Genomic DNA, 15,124 nt, shown 5'->3' with positions numbered 1-15,124 from the left:
GGCTGAATTATCAGAGTGATTAAATTCGCATCAGTATCACTGTAAAAGATCATTTTGGAATTACACCAATCGAAACCTTTTATTGAAATAGCCAATGTACAAATAATATTAATATATTTATTAATTCCGGATAAAACTTAAGTAATTAAAGATATTTCATGATCAGCTGTAGCTCATTAAACAAAAATATTATTTCACACTATACGGCCGTGTAAAGTACTCTAGGTCAATTTTTACACCGAAATTATGGACAGTGTACGTCATTAACAAATAATCTTATAGAAAAAATAAATAATTAAAATCAAATTCCGATTTCGAATAAAATATTACTAAAATAGCTTCAGTGGTGATTTTATATCGAATAAAATAGCGAAAGTGTGTGTAGAAAATTACCGATGATAAAACCATTTGCCTGGCTAAAAAATCAATACAAAGAATGATACATTACTGGGCAACAATAGATTTTACTCTGGGGACCATAAATTTAAACACATCTGCAGTAGCTGTATCGACAGATAACCGAGAAAATTTCAGAATGGATACCTATACATACGTTATAATACTAAAATGTAAAAATCTACTTTATTTTATTTTTAAAACCTGCTTCTGAATACTAAGGAACACTTTTTCATATATTATAATAAATTACAATACTTTTTTTACCTACATTGATATTGAAAGTGTAAATGGAAATAAAGTAACACACCGATTTAATGATACATTTCTATATTTATAGTTATATATTATATTTTTTATATTGTATTGTGAAAATCAAATTTATTGAGGTGAAATTCATTATTAGTAAACATATGTTGTTTTATCAATATTGCTCCTCGGCAAACGTTTAAATTGGAAAACAATTTATTAGTTAATATTTTGAATTTATCAACCATAAACTATAAATACTGTTTAAAATCAATTTAGATGACAGTCTGTTCTAAACTTTCTACATTATAAAAAAATATTAATTACAATGATCGACATTGCAAAATTGCTCACATTTATTTTATATGAATTAATATTACTTGTCAAATATGAGTGTATTTTTTTTATATTTCTCTTTGGATATATACATAATATTCATTAGCTGGTTTGTGACAGTTTTAGTTTTTAATTAAATATCGGAGAGAAAATGAGTTTTAAAGGAATTTAAAATAAAATTTCATTCCGTAAACAAAAAAAAAAAAAATTATAACAAATCATACTCTTTATTACTCTTATATATAGCCTGATATAGCCATATGTAATTGATGACTTTATTATTAAAATCGAATTCATTTAAGCAAATCAATTTAATTTTCGCAAAAAAATTAAATTATTTCACGTCATAAAAATGTCAATTTAGTTTAATTTATATCGAAATTATGGTTCATATTCAAATACACTTGATTCAACTTTATAAATGAATTATTTGTAATGAAATACATTACGAATATATTCATTCATAAATGAGAACTTCTATTGCAACTACTATGCTACAACTCAAGCACTCTTATAAGCAAGAACTACTATTTTGAAGATATTTATCCGCTCTATTCGTAACAAAATGAAAAGTAAATTTACCGTTCAGAGTAGAGGTTTCATCCGCCTTTCTATGATAAAATAAAGCCAGCGAAAATTTGGAGTACAGGTTTCATTTAGTTACGAATAGAGCTGAACTGAGATAGTTTAGTAATTACTTGGACATTTTAATGTAGAGAATACTATATTCTGTTTATGGATAAGTCCAAATTATACATTCATATTATTCTGAAAAACAAAAAAAAAATTTAATTAAATCGTAGGTAATCCAAAAGCTGAAAATAGCTAGAAAATTCGTTAGGGTAAACTTACTTATTTATTTTTATTAAAAGAATGTACAAAGTTAAAGCGAATATTTTTTCTTTTAATATTCTCATTAGGGGTTTAAATATTCTAGAGAATATCTAATATAAGCAAAGTAAAATAATATTGAATTGAACGAAATACTAAGAGATAATTTCATAGTTTTGGAATTAAATCTATTTACATATTTTTTCCTTCCTATTCGACGTTAATTATATTGAGGAATGTGGTCAACAGAACGTCTTGAAAATTTAATTTGTACCAGATCCAGGTCACCAAGAAAATTTAATTTTCATATTGACAATTAGCTATTCAGTATGAACCACTAATTACTGTAATTTTACCAAATGAAATATTTATTTTAAGAAGATTAAACATACATTAACAAAATATAAAACTTTATGAAGTATGAGTGAGAAATATATTCTCAATAGCTAACTTTAAGCTAACTATAAAAAAATATATTTGATCTATATATAAAAAATATAAGTATAAAAACATATTGAGAATTTTTTACAGTTTAAAATAAATTTACGTATTTCAACGTATATTTATATTATAAATTCATTTCATGGGGATTTTTACTTGATTGTGCATGTCATTGTCAAAAAAATTATAATGTAAAATTTATAATTTTGAATATATTTTTATTCATACCGATTATTAATTTCAGTTGAAATGCAGCTGTTTGCATGACATCTGCAGAAACGTTTCATCAAATAATTATAAATACTGACTGTAGCTTACACATTTGATAAATGTTACTGAGAATAAATATCTAAACAGTCAGAATTCAATTAATAATGTATGAATAGTAAAGATGGAATAACTAAAATAATTAATTTTTTAAATTATTATTTCAATTTTATTATCTTTTATAAACACAAAAAGTAACTACTGTTAAAAAATTAAAAAATAAAGTTATTTTCTTTGAAAATAAAAATGATAAAATATTGATAAGTTGGTGAGTTTAATAGAGAAATTTTCATCAGTATACAATACGTTCTTCTCATCAGACCTTACCACAATATATATCCGGGTCGTTCTCATTCTCATTCCATTCAACACATAGGTTACGAAATAGCAATTGAACGGGCACTCAAATGATCTAAGAAAGGGATTCCTATCGGGTTGGAGTAGCTGTATGCCCACAGCAATATGTCCGCACCTCCCTGAATATCTTGGCGCATCACCCAGATATCAGCCGGGTCATCGAACAACAAAAACGTCTCACCGGACAGGTCTCTACCGATACCGTCGGACAGATCTATATCCATATCCAATCGATGCTGCAAAATTCATATGGAGAATATCTTCTGACCATATGCCAGTCGAGACTTCCTTCTGCATCACCGGCTACGTAAATCCCTTGAGGGATTCTAATGAATCGAATTTCTCACTCTTAGCCCCAACCCGTTTTTCCTTGACTAGTTCAAATTCCTCATTCAGAGGTGACCAAGCAACCCAGACATCATTACTGATTTATATATGGACAATCTACGTCTATTCGATTTCTATTTAATTCTCGAATAATAAACTACTAAATTTATTGCTTGGTACTGCAACAATCTAAAGACGATAAAATAATAAAAACGCAAACATTGTCTCTTTTCTATTTCGTTCATGAAATTTTTTTAGTACTTTAGTACACTGTTCAATTCAGCAGGACATTGTCCTCTTATCAAATCTGATAATCACTGTTTGTAAAAATCCCCGTTGGATAAAATACTACGAAAGGAAGAAGAAAATAAATTAGTCGAACCTTCTCGAGAATAAGAGAAATTTAAAACGTACAATAATGAAAATCTGGCATAAAACAATAGCTATGTGTATAAAAATCTGGCTTCATGGGAAACAGAAAAGAAAAATTAACGGTGTATAGACAAATGAAAAAAACTAGGGCGACGATTTCATTTCATTTGGCTCCGAAAATCACACAGTGATAAATTGAATCGACACTCTTCGATTCACTTGATCACGACTTCCGATTACTCTTTGCCAAATTCTACGTGCCAACCACTCTATTTCTAGTTTTATGGATAATACTCGATTAAATTGTTATTTAATTCGAGAGTAACAGATATTTTTTTTTTTTTTACAAATTAGTTTATCGTACAGTCACAATTTATACCGGATCAATTTGGTGAATATTCTTTTATGTCTATATTCATTAACGAATTACATTCAGTAAAATTACCTTCTAAGCTTGTGTGTTTTGTACAACATAGGATGGATTGGATATTACCTATATGTAATTTTTTTATAAATCATATATAAATTAAATTAATATTATCAATATGCTTGTTTTCAATAAACAAAACTTTAAAATATTCCCGTTTAGATTCTCCATATCTTTATACTTTTTTATATTCTTATGAAGTAGCGTACATTTATTATTTTTTTTTTATATTTATTTTTTACCTTTTTTTTTGGTCATCTTTATCAAAAATTTAATTAAAATTAAAACTACTGAAGCACGAAATAAGATTTTTTTACGTTAATGAAATAGAGTACTGAAAAAGTGGTGATTGAACTGCTGTACTATGAGTTAATATTTCTATCAAAAGACATAAAGAAAACCAACATTTTTAAACATCTTGTTGCCAATAATATAATTTAAATTAAAAATGTACTTCTTCGTAAAGAAATTAGATGATGTTAAAAATAATTCAATGCTTTGCGAAAAGTAAAAACGGTTATATTAATAAAATATGAATTGGGCTTACGTAAGGTCATATTAAATTAATTTTATGTCAAATGCCTGCTATGAAATAACTTTCAGTACTTGTATTATAGAACTTTTTTTTTATATTTTCTTGTATTTCTACTGCATGGAAAATGTGGTCGGTAAGAGTGAAGCAAGATCAAGTAAATGTATATAACCACCGGAGGTACAGGCATACCTGTCCGCTTGGTGTACACGTTTTGTGGAGAGTACATGCATAATGAAAATTAAGCCAGGGTGGTCTACCGAGTGAACCGCGTATAAAGCCGTGTGTACCCACATGCACGTCACAGCTCTTTTTGGTCTCTTTAATAGACGCACACAAGAGCTTTCATGAGTTTTTCATTTTTATGAATTTTACATTATATACATATAATATGCTGAAATTCTTCGAAATTTTTAGTTCTACTGTTTAAAATACTTTTGAGTTATTTAATTATGTTACTTAATTATAAGATTTAACTATGAAAATTTAATCAATAATTACCAAACAATCGCTTCGCGTTAAATATTGCTAAATGAGATAATATTACACCGAACAACAAAAAATTGTAATGATATAATGTAAAATATAAATTTTAAAACGTTATGAAATATTTCGTTGAAGCACGTAACATTATTCTGTTATGTGATATTCATAAAAAATTGAAAACATGCGACCAAAAACAATAAATATTTTCTATTAAGTTTATTTCCATGATAAAGCTATTCGAAAAGTATTGTTCTCTTTTAATTATAATTAATTAAAAATTCACCGATCTGTGAAAATATTTCACTCTGTATTATAATTAAATAATAAATGATTTTATTATATTGAAGCAAAGAGAATAATGTTTATTCTACACTACTTTGGGAAAAAAAAAAAAAAAAACTTATATTATTAAATATTTGTATTCACTCATTTTTACGTAATATGACCATTGATTTTTCATCATAATATTATCTAAAACGTTACATTGATTATGTTACCCACACGGAAATAATATATATAAAAAAATACGTAAAATTACCAATCGTATTTGAAAACCTCTATATTTGCTTTGTAACGTGGTAGAGTTTTTAATTTGAAGCTCAATATTACCAATATTTTAAATAAAATGGCACAGTAATTCTACTAAAATTTCAGCTTAGGAAATTCAATAAATATAGCTTACAAGCTGTAACTTCATAACTGTTTAAGGAAGCTTAGTAACACTCACACTGTTAACTTTACATTATATCGAACAGTTGAATAGTTGATGTTATGGATGCTTGAAGGAACTTAAATTATTAATGATAGCATAATGCAGTAGAAATTTACCAGAATATAAAATATTCGGTTGCAAAGAAATTGGTTATTCTAAGTTAATTGATAAATCAATTTACGTGGTCACATGGTTGTATTTTTCAGTAAGCAAATGCATATTTTATCTGATGGACTCTATCACAAATGGTCCGTATCATATTATATTAGAAACATAAATACACCAGGGTGAATACATTTGAACTATCTACCAAAACGGTTATTCCTCTCACAAATAATAAATACGCTACGTATTACACTGCGTTGAAGTTGGCCCTGGTTTTCAAGTATCCCATTGGGACCTCATAATTCACCCTATAAAAAATTAAAATTCACAGCTACTGCAATACACCGCGATGCTTCGCTAATTTATCGTCAATTCTCATGGCGATTCCTAGAGTGATGACTTCTTTTTTTTCAAGCCCATGGGCCATGCTTTGATTTCTGTCATTAATATTAGTTTTGCAGTAGTTATTAATATTAATAACTTTTGAATTGAAATGTCCCTATTCACATCTATTCATTTTCCCAAGATGACATTTCATATTTATTGCACTCATTTGCGTAAAGTTCTTCGTAAGTAAAACATCCTCGCTGTCAACTTCGAATCGCAATTAAAAGCAAATTTAGATGTCAGCACTTGAAATGTTTAAGTAGAATTTAATCGGTCACATTAAAAGTGAATAAGTGTGAAAAGAATAAAACGAAATGATAATTTATATGATTGGAGAAAAAAGTTTTTTTTTTTTTTTTTTTTCTAAAGCGGAATGTAAGGTTAAAACAAAGAGCAAGAAGTTTATTGATAAAAATAAATTAATTCACTGATTTAAATGAACTTTGTAGATTACGCTCGGGATTCTTTTTTCTCAACTAGATTTATAGTAAATTAGAGTTAATTGGACAAATAATATAGTACCGTATAAAAAAATTAAAAATGATTAAATATTATAATCATAATAAATACAGAAGTTATTTATTTTAAACGTCACTGAAAAAAAAAAAAAAAAAAAAAAAAAAAAAAAAATTGAACTTAATTTTAGAAAAAAATTCTTGAGACAAGAAAATTATTTTGAAGATTTTCGTTACTTTGAATCAAAATAAAAAATTCTTGAATCAATTTTATTAAATTAAAAGAAAAAATTTTTTTCTCTTAAGAATTTTTTCACCTAAATCAAGACGATTAAGTTCTTCAGAATGTTTTTCTTGGTTCTCGAATTTTTTAATTGAATCAAGTTAATTTTTTTTTTGGTGTATTGATGAGTTATGGCGTATAATACTCTTACATTAATACGTACTTCAAGAGTTAAATATTAAATGGGTCATTATAAAATATATTAACTGAAGGATTTCTGTTTTACATTTCAGATAAGCCGGTAATGACATTACGAATGGGCTCATCTATAAACCCAAAAGTTATTAAAGAAGGTGATGATATTTACTTTGAATGTAACGTGAAAGCTAATCCCCCAGTGTCAAAGTTATCTTGGTATCATAAGGTAAATTGAATTGCTTAATACTACTACTATCACTATGTATTTATTCTAAAACACAGTTGTAATTATCGCGGATCATTAAACATGCCTGACTATCTAACTATGATAATTTTATTAGCCGCAAATTAATGTACATATAATATTACAACCAAAATTGATAAATATAATTCGATAATACCACATAATTAACATATACGAGAACTTCAATATAATTGTTCTCGTGAATAAATTATTATATGCTTATGATTGTATAATGTATTAACAGCAGATTTTAGTCGTTGGTATTAATGTTTACTTATTCAACGATATATAAATTCATTACTACATAAAATGCGCCAATGTTTATTAGCAGCTAATACAATTCAAAATTGTTTATCTGCATCTCAATTATTACAGCCACTATGAGCATCACTAGAAAAAAAATTTCAAAACGGGATAGGGTCGAAGGGGAGTAGCTCAAAAATTTTGAAAAAAAATGTTTACTCTTAAAATCTTCTGCAATATTAAAAAATATATTTTGCTTGGAAAAAGAATAAAATAATTTTGGTTATTTCGAAAAATTGAAAAAAAAAAATTTATTTTCTAAATGTTTTTAATATGGCCGATAAAAGAATTTTCTGACATGGCGTGAAAATTTTTTAAAAATTTCTTTAAACACACAAACAGAACAATAACTTTTCGTGAAAGTAATCAAAACAGCTTCTTAGGACCTAAAAATATGATGATCTGATGAGAACTCGATTTTTAAATAAAGATTCACTGTATTTAATTTTTCAAAAGCATAATTTATTGTTGAGTACCCCGTTTCATTTCTTTCTCCCTCAATAGTATATAACTATTCTTAACAGTTTGTTGGATTAGTTTTCCATATACATTTTAAGTAATTTATTTTGAAGTAACGGAATTTAAAAATGTCAAGCTAAATTTCATTTATCAAAATACCAGTGATATTTTATAAAAATAAAAAAATCAGAAACGAGAAAAGTTTTCAAATTAATAGTATCAGAAGAGTTATTTGGACCCGTCAAACTCAGGAAAATAAACCTCTAAGATGAAAAAAAATCTATAAAGAAAAGTTAAATGAGAATAATCTGAAGATGGTATAAAATAAGTATTGTATTGTCTAAAGAAGAATTTTTAGAAATAGAAACGTCAAGAATAGAGTCAATTTCACGAGCAGAAACTCGTTTTCTCAACAAACTTACCACCTTCATGTGGAAACTTCAATTACGTAGCCAACAAACCCTTACTATACCTGTATCAAATAAAACGGATCTCAGGCGTTAAATTCTTTTCCACATATCCAACATCTTTTTATTCTATTTCTTTTTTTGTTTTGTTCTATTTTTTTCTTTTTCATTTACTCTACTCTTTTATCATACATGAAAGATTCTCTAATGACAGGATTAACAGGTACATGCATACATGTCAGAAATAATGTATCTAGATAAAAAAAAGTCAGTAAAAATACTGGAAAAATATAATTCAATACTTTGATATCTAATTAAAATAAATTTACATGATTCTCACTAATTAAATCAACTTTTTTTTTATTTAGCATGAAACAATTCTTTTCTGATAATCGTTTATAACGTTTTTTTAAAATTTATTGTAGATAAAAAAACTATAAAAAATTTAATTTATCAAAAGAATAATTTCAAATCATTTAGTTTACTTCTTTACAATAATTCAAGTAAATTAAAGAATATAAAAAAGGTCAATAAAAAATTAGGATGATCATCTTTAATGCTAAAGTCAAGGCGTAAATTTCGGAGTTATTATTCAAAACTGGTTCAAATAAAAATTTTATTTGTATTTAATAATGTATGTGCCAACAATTACTCTCGAAAAAATTGATATTTCGAGCGAGCTTTTCTTATTAGTTTAAGAATTCGATAAAATTTCGGAAAATGGAAATGCCGAGATAGTTTATTTTTTATCTAATTTAATTACATTGATACATTTTTATTTATTGTGTATTTGGATGGGAATAAAACGTCAAACTACCCCTACTAGTCATTATGTTCGTGGTTGATTCCACTTTGTGCTAATTTCTGCGGTGTAAATTATTGAAACATGAGGATGTTCAACCTCTAAGAGAGCCCAGATTATCAGAAATTTCGCAGAACGCATTTACAATAGAAACATTACCTGGTAGAGACTTTATGATGTAATTGGAGCTGGAGTGCAGTGGAGAGATCGAAAGCTCCTCGTTGTTTCCCACACACTGATGATTCACGTGAATTATGAAGACTAATTGACGCACAGGTCACAAGTAGAGCTAATAATTATTAACTATTAATTTGAAAATTAGGCAATTCCACTCATTTTGCACTTTTCATCAAAAAAATATCCTTAAAAGTACATATAATAATTGTCGAAAACAGAGCGATGGATTTTTTTGACAGAAATTTGGAAAGCAGTATTTATGAATGGCTCACTCTGGCTGTCATATACAATTTAAAATACCCTTATTTATGAATGAGAAATATCGTCCATCACTGGTTGAGTCTACGACGGTAGTCTAGACCGTTACGTGTGTATTCAGCCAAACAATCGCTATATTGTTAGCTATATTGAAGTTATTTTGAATTTCCGAGTCAAGCATTGTCACCTTCCATTCATTCACTCATTCGTTCATTCAATGTCAAAACACACTTTCGGGAGTACACTTTTGTCAATTTTAAAACCGAAACCAATAAATTGTTACAGCGTCGCCTCTATTATTTACTCTCCACTTCACTATACAACAATATCTCTACCACTTTTTTTTCGATGTCTAAGTACGGTTAACTTCTATTCAGTCAATGTAAATGATTCAAATATAGATAAAATGACTGTTTATGTGGACAAATATTATTTTGTGAATATTTATCAGTGTTAGAGTTAGTAAGTGTTGGCTTTATATTGAAAAAATATTCTATCCGAGATTATTATCTATTCAAGCATGCTTTCTATTAGACTTATAAAATATGTGTATAAATCAGAGTTATATTATAAATATTAATATTAAACATGTATTTATAGAGAACGCAAAATTCCGATACAGAACAGGTAACGGATGTGGTTTTACTGCACGGTGACTGCACAATCTCGTTCACTAATATAGCTGGATAATTTTAACGATATTAATTCCGATAGGAATTCAGTTTAATTCGTTTTTATATTGCACTAGCTTTTACTCTCCCGCTCCATTGGGCACTATATAGAATTTCATTTTTAGATCTAGACTTACAATTTAATTAGAGTATTGTTTTGACTTGCACATATTCCAAATTCTATCGAATTGGCATGTACCTTTTATTCATGTGATTATTCTAGCTAATATTCATTGTAACTTTCAATAAACGATTATTATAGCATTCCCGTGGGTTTTTTAAAAAAATGAATAATAATTGATATGAAAGAAAAAAAAAAAATTGAAATGAGTATTGAAAGTTTCAGTTAAAGAAATTGCAGGTCTAATAAGGGGAAAAAATCTGCCTAGCTTCAAGTGCGACGAATTTTATCATTTGTTAAAATTTTCTTAGTGACATCAATTTTTTATAGAAAATTAATTTTACATATTTTTTACAAATTCTATTTGAAGATGAGCTGAGTTTATTTTCCACATATTAAATGTTGGGAAAATGCATTTATTTTAATCTGTTACATTTTCGCGATCTTGCAATAGATTCAGCAGTTTTAACGTGATGGATCGTTTAAGAAACCCTATTTTGCTTATATATATGTGTGTAGATAATATACACATTTTCATAAATTAGAGTTGTTCAGTTAACTACACAATATAATATTGTGTGATGATGAACGTGAAGAATTTAATTAAAATATTTTTAACGTAGTTCAACTTTCGCTATGTATGCTCATATTTTTTTTTATTGATTTATGATAAAATTATTTTTCAGCATATTTATGGAAGGAGAAAATTTATCATTTATCTTATACTTTCATGTCTTTTTGCTTTTCTTTTGTTATTTTTTGGTACGTATTCTAGAAATGAAATCAATGTTTTATCCATTAATTTCCCATCAACGATCTGTATACATGTGTCCATGCTTATATGTATAGCTGTGTTACATATAACGCAAACAATAAATCACGTAAAATACATTACTTGAATGAATATTGATCGCGTGTGTGATGAAAAAATCATGATAAAAATTTTTATGATGGTAAAAGAATTTTTATAATTATATTTAATCATGTTCGCTGAAATAAGTTATCATCTAAGTAACCTGTTTTCGTTCAAAATGTAATATTAAAGCATAACCATCTCAACAATAACTCACATGTAATCAGAAAAATAGTTTAGGTAGACCAAACCGGAAGTAGAACTCATATCACTACTAATTATTCAAATTTTTAGCATTTTACTAATCGAGTTAATAGCCCGAAAATTAACATATTTCCCTGGACAGAAATTTCAATATTGATTTTCTGATGAAGTTCACGCTGGTATGATAGAAAATTACAGCAAAAATTAATTCAATTGATTCTAAAGTGTGGCTTTTAGGCTACTCATTAAATTTGTGGTCCAGCGAACATGAATTTTTGGGATGAATATTAAAATAGGAGTGAGTCAGTTTATTTTGAACACTTCAATGCATCTTTAGTCAAATTTAACTGTATGGACATATCAAAAAATTTTTTGACCGAATTTGAAATCTTGTTAACATATTTTTGACTAATTTTACAAATAATTTATTAACTTAAAAAAAATTGAATTTTTTGAATCTTATGATCTTTTCTTTTCTCCCATTTTTCTAATAGCAATAATTTATAGCGAAATATTTAAAACAAGTATATTTAAAAAGTATATATTTACGGCATAGTCGGAAATATTAAACATTTATAAAGTAAATTATTCAAACTAGCTTTGCCCGACGGTTGCTACAATGTCCTACGAAATTCCTGCATTAAAGCATAAGTTATACTGACGAGAAAGTTAGTGACAGGGTTTACGGACAAGAAAAGTTAGCAGGTATACTGGTTGGCTCGTGTGCGTCTAATTTCAAGAATGACCTTGTCCTCGTAGATTGTATTCTCCCATTAACGTCTTCTCTCTTGCTCTAATACGAATTCAAGCATTATCGTCGGAGCTTTCTGACGAGAAATAGCAAACGCAGGAATACACAGGACACTTGAGATGTTGGCTTGTGTACCCTCGCTTAGCTCGTTAACCAAACAAAATTTACATACATCTCGTACGTATAAACTTTCATTCATGTGTTAAGTAGATTGTATATGTACATTGTATATTGATGTTGTACAACTCATATACAGTCATAAACCCTCAGGAGACTTTCAGGGTAACTTTTCTCCCAAGAAAATACATTAAGTCGCCGCAGGCCATTACTTTAACGATGAATCTGTTTATATCGTTAACTTATTCCCTTATAAAAGCTGTCATTTTTCGAAAGTTATTTTTATTAAACCTTCTGCGTATTTAGCTTTTTGGCTGAATATTCAATTTTCTTCGGTTGAGAAGATTGAGAAAAAATGAAGCATTTACAAACGAGGTACCAAAACATTCATTTCTTAACATTTACTCTCTAAGTCTGTTGCAAATTCTGAAATTTACACAAAACAACGGTTAAGTAAATAAAATGAATGCGAACTATATTATTTAGTTACAAATTCTCTTCTTTAGAAGTTTATTCCGCTTAAAAAGTACTTTTTATTTTACAGTATTATTTAAATTGAAGGTAATGAAGTTAAATACTGCTTTGTTTAAATTTAATAATGCAATAGAATAATAAGAGTTTTATGTTGTATAGATGTTTATACAAACTGACAAGTAATTGTAATTTTCATTTTGATAATTTTAATAATTTTTATTTTTATCAGAATCATCAATCTCTAAAATAAAAATAATATTCGCCCTGATTAATAAGAATTTTTTTTTCATGTGAATATATAGTTCACACGAAAAAAAAAACTTTTTGTTGACATCTTTCGGCTCATTATGTATAACATTAATTAAAATGAAAGTGAATTTCATTTAGATATAATGGCCTGATATGTCCTGACATAACTTGATATGCTTATATAGAATTTATGAGCAAAGTTGGTCTTGAAAATTTCTGATGATGGGCTCATGATCTTTTAATTATCTTATAAGAGAGTTAAGTTTGAGTCGTTAAGTAATGAGATAAAGATAGTTTTCAGTTTATTCAACTATTAAACCATTTTTTTATTTTTTTATTAAGACACGAAATATTAATTTACGCACTCGTTTATGGAAGAATTAAAAAATTGAAAAATCATTATCAATTATTTTTTGATTTTCATTTATAAATTATAAATATTAGAAAATATTTTTGCGGGCAATTCACTCTTTGTACTTTCATTATCAAAATGTTACCATTTTCAATGAAACAATACGATTTATATTTTGTAAAAATCCAATGCCGCTACGTATAACTAAATTGCACGCATTTTATTTTTAAATTAAGAATAATATTATAGCGTAGAAAGAGTTAATGTAGAGTAGATTTTAGTTTTAATATCAATATTCATGTCCAAACTTCTTGAATAAACTGTACCTTAACTCCATACGTATAATATAGAGTGATGTTTAATATTAACTCGAAAAGCTAAAGTGAATTTAAAGTGAGATTTCTCTCTGTTTTAAAAACTATTTTCATGATAACATATTATGATTTTGAATTTTTGAAAACTACCAAAAATCGAGCAGAGAATATTGTTTTACAATGTCAAGTCATAATGTCGAAAGCCAAGTACAATTTTATGTTCGTTTGATGAAATTCAAAAGGTTTTTTTTTCGCGATTGTTATTTCATTGTAATTGAGATTTTATTGTTTTTAATTTGTTGAAATAAATTAAACATTAATTTTTTTTTACAATCAACTTTTTTTCAATTGCACGTAATTTGTTGAATATTTTAAAGTTATTAGATTTGTTAAAATTGAATTAAAACAATTAAAATTACAACAATAATATTTTGACGATTGAATGTATAATTATTAGGATACATTTTACGTTTTCACTATAAATATTCATAAAAGTGGTACTCTTGTAAAAGATAAAATCTTTTGTGTTATAATATAAACCATTAAAATAAAAGAGAATTATCAATGACTAACAAAATATTACATTGTATGTTTATTCATTCATTAGTAATAAAAAAAAAAAAAAAAAAAAAAAAAAACAATGCACATCTGATGATTCCACAAAAAAAAATATTCCCATCATTTTTTAATGATTAAAAAGAATTTTCGTATAGACGCAACAGAAATTGTTGAGAGCAACGCTTATTTCGAGTATAAAAATAGTCCCAATATTCCTTTGAGCTAAATAAATGATTGATAAAAAAAAAAAATTTTTGCGCCTCTGAAAAAAAAAGAACATCATGGACATGAATGCGATTATTTGTTAATCTATATCATCGCGGTGAAGAAGCTTTCAGAGGTATCTGCTACCGAAATTGATCAATCATCTCTATATTTATGATCATGATCTATGCATATAACACATTTTCAAGGTACATATGTACATAAATAATATTATTTTTCAGGATAAAAAATTACAGCACAACATAACAAGCGGAATTTTGTTGACGGATCATTCTTTGGTACTTCAAAGTATCACACGTAGTTTAGCGGGTGATTATGTTTGTTCATCAGCGAACGATGAAGGTGACTCGACTTCAAATGCAATCCAACTTGACGTGATGTGTAAGTACACTACTAACATAAAAATTAATCAAAAAGATTATGTGTACTCATATAATAGTAAAACGGAGAATGAATACACGTGAGTTATAACAAAAACCCTATT

At 27.1% G+C, this 15,124-nt stretch overlaps 1 protein-coding gene across 2 annotated transcripts in view; it reads left to right on the top strand.

Annotated features, from left to right (window-relative positions):
* The window catches only part of LOC141530884 (cell surface glycoprotein MUC18), a 124,020-nt gene that overhangs the window by 95,536 nt on the left and 13,360 nt on the right, over positions 1 to 15,124 (top strand). For both annotated transcript variants that reach the window (XM_074248264.1, XM_074248265.1), the window contains 2 exons: positions 7,197 to 7,327; positions 14,862 to 15,021. In XM_074248264.1, the coding sequence (XP_074104365.1) occupies positions 7,197 to 7,327; positions 14,862 to 15,021 (291 nt within the window). The remainder of the gene's footprint in view (positions 1 to 7,196; positions 7,328 to 14,861; positions 15,022 to 15,124) is intronic.

This window comes from Cotesia typhae, unplaced genomic scaffold (genome assembly GCF_013202065.1).
Source record: "Cotesia typhae breed Kobodo isofemale line unplaced genomic scaffold, CoteBio_Ctyphae contig_5, whole genome shotgun sequence".
Classification (NCBI taxonomy): domain Eukaryota; kingdom Metazoa; phylum Arthropoda; class Insecta; order Hymenoptera; family Braconidae; genus Cotesia; species Cotesia typhae.
Note: the sequence above shows the minus strand (reverse complement) of the source record. Positions and strands in the feature narration are given on the sequence as shown.